This window comes from Brienomyrus brachyistius, chromosome 3, assembly GCF_023856365.1.
Source record: "Brienomyrus brachyistius isolate T26 chromosome 3, BBRACH_0.4, whole genome shotgun sequence".
Taxonomy (NCBI): Eukaryota; Metazoa; Chordata; class Actinopteri; order Osteoglossiformes; family Mormyridae; genus Brienomyrus; species Brienomyrus brachyistius.
Window position 1 is genome coordinate 26,967,371 of NC_064535.1, and position 13,575 is coordinate 26,980,945.

The 13,575-nt window shown below is 46.2% G+C and overlaps 2 protein-coding genes and 1 long non-coding RNA gene across 10 annotated transcripts in view; 1 reads left to right on the forward strand and 2 right to left on the reverse strand.

Moving 5' to 3' along the window:
* Positions 1 to 6,021, reverse strand: part of LOC125738892 (protein lin-7 homolog A-like) — a 35,283-nt gene extending 29,262 nt beyond the window's left edge. For 3 of the 5 annotated variants that reach the window (XM_049008402.1, XM_049008401.1, XM_049008398.1), the window contains exon 1: positions 5,690 to 6,019. Coding sequence is in view for 2 of the 5 variants with exons in the window: in XM_049008396.1 (XP_048864353.1) it covers positions 5,690 to 5,812 (123 nt within the window). In the remaining 3 variants the exon portion in view is untranslated. Of the gene's footprint in view, positions 1 to 5,689 lie in introns of all 5 variants that reach the window. The other 2 variants (XM_049008396.1, XM_049008397.1) reach the window with 2 other exon arrangements.
* Positions 6,022 to 9,234: 3,213 nt separating this feature from the next.
* The window catches only part of LOC125738891 (liprin-alpha-2-like), a 95,378-nt gene continuing 91,037 nt past the window's right edge, over positions 9,235 to 13,575 (reverse strand). For 2 of the 4 annotated variants that reach the window (XM_049008391.1, XM_049008393.1), the window contains 8 exons: positions 12,642 to 12,817; positions 12,406 to 12,503; positions 12,155 to 12,330; positions 11,945 to 12,013; positions 11,614 to 11,761; positions 11,444 to 11,500; positions 11,025 to 11,115; positions 9,235 to 10,403 (listed from right to left, as the gene is read on the reverse strand). In XM_049008391.1, coding sequence (XP_048864348.1) covers positions 11,057 to 11,115; positions 11,444 to 11,500; positions 11,614 to 11,761; positions 11,945 to 12,013; positions 12,155 to 12,330; positions 12,406 to 12,503; positions 12,642 to 12,817 — 783 coding nt within the window. In that variant the 3' untranslated portion in view covers positions 9,235 to 10,403; positions 11,025 to 11,056. The remainder of the gene's footprint in view (positions 10,404 to 11,024; positions 11,116 to 11,443; positions 11,501 to 11,613; positions 11,762 to 11,944; positions 12,014 to 12,154; positions 12,331 to 12,405; positions 12,504 to 12,641; positions 12,818 to 13,575) is intronic. The other 2 variants (XM_049008392.1, XM_049008395.1) reach the window with 1 other exon arrangement.
* Positions 9,962 to 12,531, forward strand: LOC125738894 (uncharacterized). The gene is made up of 3 exons (XR_007396930.1): positions 9,962 to 10,098; positions 10,203 to 10,485; positions 12,446 to 12,531. It is a non-coding gene; the product is annotated as an uncharacterized LOC125738894 (long non-coding RNA).

The window sequence follows — 13,575 nt, forward strand, 5'->3', positions numbered from 1 at the left end:
TAATGAACCATTTTTCTCTTATTGGGGGGTGGGGAGGGAGGGGACACAAAAATTAAACTGAAAAGTGGCAGTTGTGAATGTAAAATTGGATTACGGTCATTAAGAATTGTGTGTTGATATTCATGGCTCTTAGAATGATGGAATAGCCAACCGTAATTTTTGCAGAGCGCTAAGCTAACTATGGGCAGCGTATGCAAACCATTTAACCCAGTTGGCCTCCTACGGAGAACTGACATGTGCTAGCAGCTTCTTCCAGTGAGACTGCCCTGATTCCACCAACCACTGTCCATAAGGACCCCCTCACGTGGCCAGGCCAGTGAACAGCACTGAAATTTCACTTCTCTGTTAGCCATTATTTTTAGAAACATCTTTTTGTGTAGCTGCCAGAACTATATTATACCTGATTTGTTTAATGTTTTTCATTCCCAGGGCAGGTGGAAATCTAGGTGAAAGATGGTCTGTTTTATACCTCCATAGTAACAATTCTGGTCTGTAAATACTATGCCTTTTTCCCCTTACGTGCCACATGATACTAGAATCACACTGAAAATGCTTGACCTCTATGATGGGGTGACTTTGTTAACCTGTTTATCGGTTAATCTGTTCTTGAAACGAATATCGGAAGGCTCTGCAGTGTCAAACGTTATGGTGGAGAACATTAGGCGGTCAAAAGTGACCTGAAGGATAATGGGTTTTGTTTCATGTCAGTGAAAGTTTTCTGGAAGACATGATCCTAAAATTCCTTCATTTCCATTGTCAAAACTGTTGTGGAAGGTTCTGAAAACGTCTGCTTCCATTAGAACCAGCAGAAACTTGGATGGGAACATAGAAGGCTATTGTGCGTGATGCCAGGAGTTACATCTTTTGTATCTTGTCTTCTAACTATGGGTGGCTGTGCCCAATGAGCTATTGAGAAATATCCTGAAGTCCCATTTAGTGGTGCGCTGAAGTCAGCAGCTTCATATCCGGGTGGGTTTGGCTCGTGATTTTGTTCTGTGGGTTCCTCCTCCGTAGCCCAAAGCCCTTACATCACTCTCTGGAGCAACCAAATGGAGGATATCGCTGGGTGGAGATCCATTAGATGAGAGAATAAAGGCAGGCATTCTGCAGATTGCCGTTTCACTGCTCCATTTTGTACAATATCTTCCATTCCTTTCATGTGTGTCGCCTTTCATCTATAACTGCCATGCTGATTAATAGTTGCACTTTGCCATCAAAGTTTGGGCTGAAATCGTCATATTCTCTGCTCCTCTGCGACCGATCTGTTTCCGGCTCTCGCAGGTAGTCGTGTCATGTTTTAATAATATAAAAATAATAAAAAGTGAACGCTTTATGGGGGGTATGCCATATCCCTGATATTTTACAGTATGCACGTTCAGTTAAATTAATAATGATTCAATCTAATATATGTTTAAGGGAGATATATCAACACTTTCATAGTAGGTTTGGAGCAAATGTCATAACGGTGTTAGACTCGGAAAAGAACAGTTAATGTTTTACCATTGAATTCTCTTGTTCAGTTAATATTATACAGGTATGTGTGTGTGGGGGGGAGGGGGGATAAAATAGTGGGAACTGGCTGTCCAATCCTGTAGGCAAGATTAACCAGTATACAAGTCAGGAAACAGTTGAGGTATATGTTAGGAAATCCAGTGTTAGACATGCTATGCAGTGTTGGAAATCCAGTGTTAGACATGCTATACAGTGCTGGAAATCCAGTGCTGGACATGCTATGCAGTGTTGTCAATCCAGTGCTGGACATGCTATGCAGTGTTGGAAATCCAGTGCTGGACATGCTACATGGTAACCAATCATGTTGAAGAAGATCTTGCAAGGGGGGTTGAAAAATTATATAATGGTGCAGGTTTTTGATACTTTTTCGTTATGCAGAGCACGCTGTGACACTAATTTGCATCATTTCACTAATAAAGAAAATCGTACCATACCAATGCTGAGTCACTGACAGTAATTTTTCTGGTTGGAACTAAGGTATTGGAGGGTTGCTCGGAAATACATTTTTTCTTCTGCAGTTGCTGCTGGCTTCTGCTTGGTCCTTGTTATTCTGGCCAGAAATCTTACGCAGGTCAACCTGCTGAAGTATATAAATATAAAACCTGTCTTAGTACATGTATTGTAATGGTACACCAACTATCATAATTCTCTACCTCCTTGTGTACCAGGGGCCTGGAGAGCCTCCTCTGAATAGGAGAGTGTCTTATCTCTGGACTATTTTGTTAATAATTAGTGTGGCAATGCCAGACACTGCTAGCAAGAATAACATTATTTAAAATGCTGCTTAAAGGTGTTCTAATGTTTCCTTGGTCTAACTTAACATACGGAACCTGTACAAATGACTCCACGGTATGTTGTTTCTCATATTTTTTAAAGTCTTCAAACTAGTGACTGTTAGGTATATATTATAAAGCTACAACACAATGTTGTTTTCTGGGTTATGCATTTCTGCAGCTGTTGACTGAAACAGCCAGATGCATCACACCAGTATTGAGCGATCACAGACATAAAGGGGCTGAAGTACCACATTTGTTATATCGCGTCATAGTTGTTTTGATGACACAGCGGCGAACTCTAAAATGTACAGGTTTATTACTGTGGCAGGAAATACATCAGAGTCTATTGGCTTCCCGCGGGTGTGAGCTGGTATTTCGGTGTTGCAGATGGAATCTCCTGAAATCTCATGTTTGAGATCTTGGAGCTGGACCTCCTGTGAGAAGATGCAAATATTGAACTCATTATGGTTGCAGTATAGAGTAGTAAGGCAATATGTCTGAATCCACAACAGATTTTTTTTTAAAAAACAATTTTTGTTTGTTTAGCAATTGCTTTTCTCCAAAGCATTTAATGTTTTGTGCGTAAACAGGGTCGACCAGTCCTTGGAGAAAAAAAGAGCCTTGCTGGTCCCAGTGGTGAAAATACTCTGCCGACCACAGCAGTCAAACCAGCAGCCTTCTGATCAAAGGTACAGCACCCTGACCCACTGAACCACACGCCGCTGCCCGTTAACAAGTGCATAGCATTCTGCGGACTTAGTAATTGTGGACGATGGATCGTTTGTTGAACTGAATGTGTGGTGAGGTGTGAATGGCACTGATTGAAGAGGGATTTCATACTTAGGAGCGCTATTACATGCTAGCTGTGAGTCAACATGTAGGGCAATAAACAGGAGAGGAATGCTGAGGCGCCAACCCTGCGCTCAGGGTAAATCGGCCCTTAGCCAATGACGCGGTATAGGGGCCAATCAGGTGACGGCTTGTTTTCAGCATCATGATCTTGTGGTGAAACCACGGTGCTGCAAGGGGTGAATAATAATAATAATAATAATTGATATTCTCTTATCACTTGCTTCCAACTTGCTCTCTGTAGGCAAGAGCAAGTTTAATGGGCGGCGAAGGGCAGCCACCTGTTGTGGCACCCAGGGGGTTAAGGGTCTTGCTCAAGGACCCGCAGACGTGCCGAGGTCGGGCTAGAGCCGCCCGCTTCTGATCATGAGCGCTGTTGTGTATGTTTTTAAAAAGACACAATGCTGAAGTCTCTATTTAAAGAGGCATGCAAGCGAAGTCAAGAAGCCTGTCTGAATAACCAAAGGTCATGGTGGTTTGGGGGAATCACCCTGAAGGCCCACATACTAGTGATGTTTGGACCTTTTCTGACACGCTTGGTGTTTCCTCAGCCCCTGTTAGCTTCTGCGGTTTTGTAGTCAGCAAGACTTTTTGGGTGAAATACTTATTCCACACAAGAGCTGTGCTGTGGAGAGCTGACCTTCCTCAACATCTGTGAGCCAGAAGTCACCAGAAACTGTTAAAAATGTATTTAAGTTTTGTTCAAAGTGACACACGGGTGAAGTAGACAGTACATTTCAAACAGCTGTCATGGAGACAGCTATGCGTAAGTGCTGTTCTTCCCATGAGTGACCAGTATCATGTGTACGTAGCATCAAAGCGAGAGCTTCGATCGTGGTCTATGAAGCCGCTTCACAGTCATTGTGGGAGACATTTAGAGAATGCTACTCCACCTCTTGCTCACTAGGGTGCTGTACTTGAATTTGTGAGGCAAGTCTATCTGCTTTAGCCAAGAATTATAGGACTTTGGGATGGCGTGAGTCTTCCTTCAGGGGTACATTGGGATTTGCTAAATTGTGGTGGTGAAGTCACCTGCTTTACATACAGTAAAATGGGCTCCAGCTATCAGACCTCTGTCTGCTGTCTTTGGTTTGAGTAGCTTACTCACTTAGCTTGCTTTTGCTGCTAGTTGCTTTGTCGGCTGTCCGGCTTCTGTAGGCTAGGCCTGGGCCCTTCTTCCCCACTGGCTAAAAACGGGAGATGCAAATTCTCTGCCCACTTACCAGCACGTCCAAGCCTGTCTACACTGTCCAGCATTTCTAATGTGTCTCTACTGTGTCTTGCAAGTGGAAATGGCAGAGCTGAAGGCCTGTTTGAGTTCTGATGTTCACACAAATAGATGAGATGTTATTGAACGTGTGTGGCAGGAGTTTCAGATTTTATCGTACTGATTCTGCTTAATTCTCAGTGTGATTTGCTCAGATAAGCATGCCCTATCCATCCATCCATCCATCCATCCATCCCATTTTATAATAATTTTCCCCCCTAAGAGTTGCATTATCACTGATTTATTTCTATTTACAAATGTTCCTGTTCCTAACATCCTACATCAACTTTATTGCTCTTTTGTCTTGCAATTTTAACTTTAACTGTTATTTAAAAATTCACAAGGCAGCTTTCTCAGCTGGCAATATTTCAGTCTCCTGGGGGCTCTTTCATAGCCACTTGTGGTCATCGGAAAGTCATTGTGGGCACTGATGGATGGGTCCAGAGATACGTGACATGCCTAGTGTATCTCCTAAACGCATACTACCCGAAAGCCACATCCATTCTTCAGAGTGCACTAAAAATTGAGAACTAAATTCTAAGTTAACTCATTTAGATGGAATATCATTTTCTCATGCATAAAGCAATAACATAAAACATTTGTTTTTCCCGAAGAAATTCATTTGATTTTTCAGGCATGCTATGGGCCTCAACTGTGTTGGGTCCTGACAATGCAAGGCCCTAAAATATTGAGACTTCTGCTTCTACTGAAATTCCTAACAGTGGGAAGAATCCAAGGCGGACGAATCCAAGGCAGATAATGGGCCTCAGGAATAGCGGGATTATCACTGAGTCTGCCCTCGCGCTTTAAGAAGTGGCTTTACAGCTGCTCACACTGCTGTTGAGGATGCAAATTCGCGGCACACTTTCAGATTTAAATTCAGCTGTTGTGCGTTTCCAAACACTTCTAATAAATGGGAGCGGAAATGTAAAACCCTCACCTGCTTTGAAAGCTACAGATATTCACTTCACACACTTCTGATGTCATTCGTGTTGCCCCAGCAACGGTGGCATTAACAACTTCATGGTTACATTTGCAAAGCAGCGGGAGTGGTTCATTATTAGTGCAATCAAACAGTTTGTTCCCCCTCTGTTTTATACCTGGGGTGTCATTCATGAGAAGCAAACAGCTCCCCGTTTGTTGAATATTCAACTGAAAATCACTGGGGGGGCTCTCCAGGAGGTCGTTATATTAATGGCTTTCATCGCCCAGTTTTCTTTTAGCAGTCTTCCAACTTAACGGAAGTTCCTGTCTGTGGAAGCTTGGGCTGAGTGCTGCTTCTTACCTCAGGCCTCCAGGCCATGGTTGGGCGAGCAGCTCTGTCAGAGACGAGTAGGCAGGCAGAGGTCTGTGCATCTTCAGAACCCGCGGGAGTATGGAGGCTCCTTGCTTTCCTCCAAACATCCATTGGTGCTTGAAGCACATTCTAAAAGTAACTTCATTTTTTTGTATTCCTTCATTTTTGTACATTCAACTTTAAGTCGAGTATTTGCGTCTTATTTATTTTCTAGACGCTTTTATCCAAAGCGACATGCGATTGAGAACCGTGGGTCAGGCGGTCCCTAAATCAATTTAGGTTAAGGACTTTGCTCTGGAGCCCAACAGTGAAATCGGTCTGAGTTCCTGTTATCTTTAGTCTGTAAATACAAAGTTTTGGGGCTTATACTTTCACGGAGGACTGCTTCTAAGTGCTGTTGAACTTCAACCCAGCATTTGATCTCTGCGATTGCAGATCAGGCCAGTGCTGAGTTTCCCTAGCAACGGTGTACTGCCAGGGCAATCCCGATATGCAAATGAAGCACGCAGAGGCTCCCCCAGCTGTACAGTACACACACAGGGCACAGCGGGCAGCCAAACAGGCCGGCTGCCTCGCAAACAAATCTCCAGCACTCACCGGCTCTCATGGCCCTCTGATGCGTGGAGATTCACTTGGCACGCTGCCAGGGGTGATGCTAGATTTTTTTTTAATATGGTGTGGGTCATAAGGGAGATCATTCAGACAGTGGGGCCAACCTTATCATTAGCTAATTATATGTTTTAAACTGGAGAGTGACAGGGGTGGGGCGGGGCACTCCGCCAGCCAATCAACTTTCAGCTTGGGTCAGCGTGCCTGTTGCGTGGGATGGTCGGGGGAAGTGCCCCGTTTAGTTTCACCCCATCCACGGTGACCCATAGCTTTATTCCTTTATTCCATTCCATCTTTTCTTCAGGGTGATGTTTACTTTGGTAAACAGACTGGTCTCTGCTGGGTCGTTCTGGAGCTCAGTACGTCTCTTTGTATGACAGCTGAATCTTTATCTTCCTTTCTTATGTAACGTATGGAGGCCATACAGGGACTGCCGAGTCCCTCCTGTGTTGAGCTTTTTATAAACATTGAGGCTGTGTTTTATTGGTAAGCCGAGGAACTGAATAACACCTCGTTACAGCTGCAGCTGCTGCACAGGGTCTCACACCTCTCCCGGTGCCTCTTTCCAGTCCCTTACTAGCGGGTTTCTTGGTCAAAGTTTCTAGCGGGTTCCTTGGTCCATCTTATATAATCGACGGTGCTGCATTTCTATTTGAAAACTGGGTTTTCGCGATCTCCATCCACACAGACGTATTTCCGTCCAACACTGAAATGCTAAAACGGAATTTTCAGGATATGGCCCATGCAGAGCTTCAAGTTTTTGGGGGTGGAAAACTCTAAGGAAGTGTGGACAAAAGATGAAAACAGAGACTGATCGGCATGTTTTTAGACGAAAATGTAGCAGCGTGGACTAGCCTCAGATGACTCAGGGTGCTGACCGATACAGCCTGACACTTGGTTAAGAAGAAAGTGCCAATTGCAGCTGGATACGAACCATGTGTGTGCGTGGTTGTTGATTGTCATGCTGGGATTAGGGTTTTCTCCATAGAAATGAACGAGAGTCCCCACAAAGATATAATTACTAACCTGTGTGTGTGTGTGTGTGTCCGCTTTACTGGACTGGAACAGCTTTTATTCCATTAAATTCGTTTTCAGAAACCACAGACTGTTTGTTTTTGCTTTCTATTTTTATAACTTTGTTCTTTGGCAAACAGATTTCATTTGTAGCAAATCATTTTAGTACTGTGCCTCATTATATTAAGTATGCTGTTTGAAACAGGCGGCGACATCATATCCTGTTTTATTCATCTGTTCTCTAGGCTATTGCAGTCCCGCAGTTGGCCTAGATTCATCTTTGGTGGGTGGTGAGTCACAGAATCAAGGCTTGTGTTGTGATTGGTTTTATTGCCACACTATTTCTAAATTCAGTCTTGGGGGGGGGGGGGTCACCATTCTGAAGTAATGTCCTGGCATGAATGTACTGAAATGCAATGGGCTAAAGCTTAATCGCCCGTCATCTGCTGTGAACTTTGGGCGTTTGCGTCCTCCGATGGGACCCAAACCAACCTTCTACCTTTTAAAATAAAATTCTCTATGAAAGTTCAAAGCTGATTGTGTGTATGTTCAGCCTGTTACTCTTTCTCCATCATGATGCCTTACCACGGTCTTTGCTGAACACAAAGGCTGTTGCGTGTGGGAGTTCATCGTGGCTATTTTTAACCTGGAGTAACTCACGTGATTGGTAAGGGGGCGGGATGGGGGGGGGGGGGGGGGGGTTAGCGGTTACAGCCAGCTGGTTAGAGGGGTTTTATCCGGATGAAAATGTGCACAATGACCTGCTATCGTCGGGTCAGTACAGACGCTCGCCAGGTTACTATGGTCTGTGTCACGATATTTTGACTTTGCGGTGGGTATGATTATTCAATAAACTAACTAGGAAAGCTGGGTCGCTGTTGGAAGAGGTGTTGGTGTGGCCAGCAGGGGGAGCCCATCCTGTGGTCAGTGTGGATCACAATGTCCCAGTGCAGTGACATAGACACTGTGCTGTAAAAATGGTGCCGTCCTTCGGAGGAGATGTAAAACCGAGGTCCTGATTCTTTGAGATCATAAAAGATGCTTGGGCATCTCTCTCGAGAGAGTAGGGGTGGTACCCCGATGTCCTGGCTAAATCTGCCCACCAGATCTGGCCTCGTAATCATATAATTGCCGAATTCTCTCCTGCCCCTTCACCACCTTACTTACTGTGTGGTGAGTTTACTGGCTGCTGTTGCATCATCCAGGTGGGGGCTATACAGTGGTGGGCGTTGAAGCGGCTCCCCTATTGCCTAAGTAAAGTGCGTTGGGTGAAAAGTGCTACATAAATGCATTCGTTCATTCACTATTTTCCTTAATCCATGTCTGTGGGTTGGCAGAGGCCTTTCAGCATGCCGTTTATTTAATCTGCTGGATCAGACATTGTTTGACACGGACTTTGTGTGGCGGCATGTTGCCATTGACCTGCGACATCTGCTACTCACGGGTCTTGCCACGGGTCTGTTAGGCTGCGGAGAGCAGACCAATCTCATTCTCATTATTCATTCTGTCGCCTACCATCTTCTCTCGATCTTCCTCTACTGGCCTTCAGCTTGGCGAAAGCATGCGCCAAGCCAACCGTGCAGGACTGTGAAGTGTAACCTCACAGCCTGTCTCACGAGGAAATTAACTCACTTTTAATTTTAGGAGTGTCGGGCTGCTCATGGACCCTAAAGACACAAGCAGCTGGTTCTTGTAAGGAAACCTGCTGAGAGAACTCTCATTTTTGTATAAAACTACAAATTCTGCCATCTAATGGTCTTTTGCTTCCCAGATGAATTGTACTGCTTAGTTGTTCAACGTTCCAAGCAGTGAGTCTGTGTGTATATATAGAAAAGATGAATATTTGTTAATAAATGGTGCTGTAGTGCCACCCTGTGGTGGTTTGAAATGTACATAATAATACCAGTCGCTGCCAGTTACTGACACATCTTTATTGACAACGAAAACCCGTCGAATCACAATTCATTCTTGGCCATAAAACAGTTAGTGATAAATAATCATGGACACAAATCATCGTTCCATACGTGCAAACCCAGAGTGTAAAAACCGAACATTTCGGGTATAGTGGCAGAAATAACTAAAAGACGGCTTGGGTCGTAATCAGGAAGGGGGTCTCTTCAGCTCTGCTCAACACTTCTACGTTAAAAAATAACAGCTGACAGTTAGGTACACCAGAGGAAATCACAGCAAGCACTGGGTCCATTGAGAGAAAAAAAAAATTAAATAATAGCCCAGGTCAACGATGCACTGCGAGGTTCTGACTGTCTTTCAGATATTTCTGCTGATAAAGTGACTACAGTGTGATCTATAACCATAAGGCCAGCTCGGTCCAGAAGCTTCCGAATCAGCTTTCCGCCATCCGTGTCTCTCGCTAACAGATTGTTAATTCAAGTTTCGATATCCCGGACTTTTTTCAAAAAAAAAAAATCAGTGTAAATACCACCGCCAGAGCTTGTCGGTTCAGGCTCTGACAACGTCCTTCTGTGCATTTTTTCCCAGAATCCCTCTGTGCCAGTGGAGCGCATACAGAAGGCGCTGGCTGGCTGTCACAGCTATAAAGGTGGAGCCGCGTCACCGCTGCCAGGGCGACGCAGCTGATTTTAAAATACCCCCTAGGAGGCGCTAACGCCTTGATGTACTTCAAACCCTGCGGGCTAGGATCAAAAACATTAACATACAAAAACGAAAAACAGCTTCATGGAAAGTAGGGTACAAATAGCAGCATTATTCCAACATTTAAACGGCATCCTGGAATATTATATGCACACGCTTGAGTACGTTTTTTCCCATTTATATGTATTATATATATAAAAACATATTTATATTATTTTACATACAGCCTATAGGTTCCGTTAAAGCATATGTACTGTTTTACTAGTTACGAGAAAAGGGTAGGAATGCTGACGGAGGGCAGTTGGAGAGAGGCCGCAGTCGGCACCGGGTTCCAGTGTTCAGGCGCGTGGGAGCAGAGGGGCGGCCCGGCCCGGCCCGTGCCCACCAGAGGGGGCGCTCCCTGGCAGTGTGTCTCGCCGGACCTCCGGCAAATTCGCTCGCCCTCCCTAGCCTGAGGAGTCTCCACCTGTTGGACAAGTGCGGGGGTGGTGCTGTTAGTCAGTCACCCAGTGAAGTGTCATTGCTCGGCGCTGCTTTTGAACCCTTAGGTGAGATGCCGATTTTATTCGACTTTTTTTTTGACATGTTTAAGCTTCAGATTGGAGGGACTGTTGATTCTTTAAAATCATATATATTACCAGTTTGCCATACACCCAGAAGTCTTCAGTGAAGGGTAACCATACTTTTCTAAAACCTCAACCGTTAAATTATTCAGAACACGTCCCAGAAGATATGTACAACGATCACAAACTAAAGTTCATCTGTCGATTTCTTATTTAAATTTTATGTTAAATTGCTAGACATAAAGTACTGTGAAAAAGTCTTATGCAGTCAAAGAAAATGACGTTTAAATGATTTTTTGTTGGTTTTTATTGTAATGTTACTTTACATATGTTCTGATGTTTAAATAGTATTACAAAGTCAGCAAATATACATTTACTATCCAGATAAATGACTTTAAACATTTTCTTTGACAGTCGAAGACTTTTGTACAGTACTGTATATGCAACGTATCAAAAAGTACACCTGTACCATGAAATGTGGCTATTAACAGTGCCAATGTGACGGGGACATTGAGAGCACTCACAGGGCTCAGCACGGCTCGCTCCCATTGGCTGCTCAGCAGGAATAGGTGCGCACGGTCGAGCTATCCAGCCTCTGCACTGTGGCCGGACCCGCTGTGGGGGACAGAACCGGGTCAGTACGCAGCATCGCATGGGAGGGGCGTGAGTGAGGGAGGGGGGCACACTGCAAGCAGGAGAGGGTCAGACAAAGTCATGGCACGCCACTTGGCTGTTAAAACGGGGGCGGGATTTGTGTAATGACGAATCAGAGACGAGAACATGAGAAACATGGGTTGACTGGGGTGTTGCTTCACACTGGCCATTGCTAGAGTGGCAGGATGTCTCAGGTTAACGTGTGTGCTGAACCTCTGAAAACTGTGCTGACTCGGGGGGGAGGACAAAAAGGGTGGGGTGGGGGGGGGACTACTCCAAGATGGCTGACCTTGAACCCAGTCCAAAAACAAGTCATCAGTACTGTCGTCCCGCACCTCGTAGAGGGCTATGTGGCCCCCAGCAGAGAGAGAATGACAAGGACACTGTCAGAATGCCCTCCCCACCAGGCTGTCTGTGTGAGATTGCTGGGAGTGCCCCCCCCCCCCACCCCCCGCTCACCATCGGGTGGCATCCTGCGGGAATAGCCTGATGTAGCGGTGAGCCGGAATCCGGCCGGCAGCGTCTCGGCGGAGCCGGGCATCATGCTGATCCTGTGCACGTCCCGAGGGGGGAACTGTCTCCTCCAGGCGGAGCCGCGCTGGAAGTCCTGGCGGGGCCGGGGGAACCGGGTCAGCTCAGGATGATGTCCATCCCCCCCAGATCACCCCTTCCTCTGTTAACAGCCTTTCCCCCGACAACAACCCACTCCTGGGTAACATCACAGGCCTGAATCCGGTACCGATTCCAAGGTCCGGGTGTTGTACCACCGTAACCCCTCAGTCCGACTCACCTCATCTAGCCGGCGGTCCGTGCCCAGGGCCAGCAGATTGTTAAACTCTCTCTCCAGAATCTGGCGTGCCTGGGGGTGGGGTGTACACAGTGGGGTGAGCGACTATGACTGGTCTTCTGTCTTTAATAATATAAAGACAGAGGCCTCTTACAGAGACCTTATATCCCTATGGACTGGGGGGTTCCTGACGTCCGTGTGGGACTTCCTCACCTGCGTGCTCTGGGTGGGGATCTGCAGCAGCAGAGCCAGGCTGCTGTAGTCGAAGTTGTCGTCGAGGGCGATGAGGGCACCGTGCACGCCGCTCTCCTGCAGGATGTTGGCATAGTCACGCAGCCCGACGCTCTGTACCCAGCGGATCACGCGCTCGTTGCTCCACACCAGCACGTCTGTGGGACAGATAGAGACGCCCAGTCAGAGATGGCAAAGCACGACTCCTGAGCCAGCTGTCACACGCCACACACCTCGGATATCGTGTTGACTTTGTTCTCTTCTTCTCTCCAGCTCCTTCCTGTCGTAGTTGAGCTTCTTCAAGCCCATGATTCCGTACTGCAGGCTCGTCCTGTTGGAATGAGGAACGAAGACCCCAAGAGGTCAGGAGTAAGTGCAGGCGGACGCTTGACCCAGTGCCCCAGTCCAATTTCAGACCCAATATCTGACTACGCATGCGATGCATGTTCAAGCAACAAGAGGGAGATACCTATGGAAGCTGTCGACCATCTTGAGGTGTACCCTGAGGTCCTTTTTGGTGAGGTGGTCTAGCATGCGGGCATCCACCAGGCACTCCATGAAGTAGCTGCGGTACTGCGGCAGGCCCAGGCTGGGCAGCCACTCGTTGCCGATCCACTCGTGGTTCATGTCGCCGTATGCCAGGGTCTGAAAGGGACAGACGCCACCTGTAGGCCAGCTGCGAGTACAGCGAGTTCTCCAGGCCTTCAGAGTGCCTCCTCAGTGCTGGTGGACTTCCTGTAAACCTCCAGCACGTGGGTTCAGACCTCAAGCTTCATTCTATGTTAATATATGGGGCCGTTATCTAACTTGGCACCTTGTTCTTTGAGATTTAGGGCAACACGATCCAATACACCTTCTGGACAGTTCTTTTAGTAAGTGAATAATTCAGCTCTAAAAACACTTTCTTAATGTCTACTCAATGTCCCTAAACAATCAATTAGCCTGTGTTTTCAGATGGATTCTGGCTGGTATTCCCTAAACATTCACTTGAAGACAAAACTTCCCACACAGATTTTTTTAGTGTCCTGTTCTGAAATGGTTTCATTTTTCAAATGTCTTTTCCTTGCATTTCTACTAAATACATCACCTGCCAGGCTTCTCTAGAGATACGCAAGTGAACTACGTGAATCAGAGTTAAATGAGTCAAACAAGCAAGAAAAGGCAAGCTACTGAATGCCAGGCTACTAAATACCAGGCTACCGAATGCAGGGCCACTGAACTCTGGGCTACTAATAGCAAGCCCACTGAACGCCGGGCTACCGAACGCCAAGTTACTGAACAGCAGGTTACTGAATCCTAATTCAGCCTCCTGCCTTCCAATGTCCTGTCTAAGCCTCAGTGAGGACAGATACTGCTTCCAGAACTGTCCCTGTAACTGGTACTGCAGTGTGCTGGACCTGCTG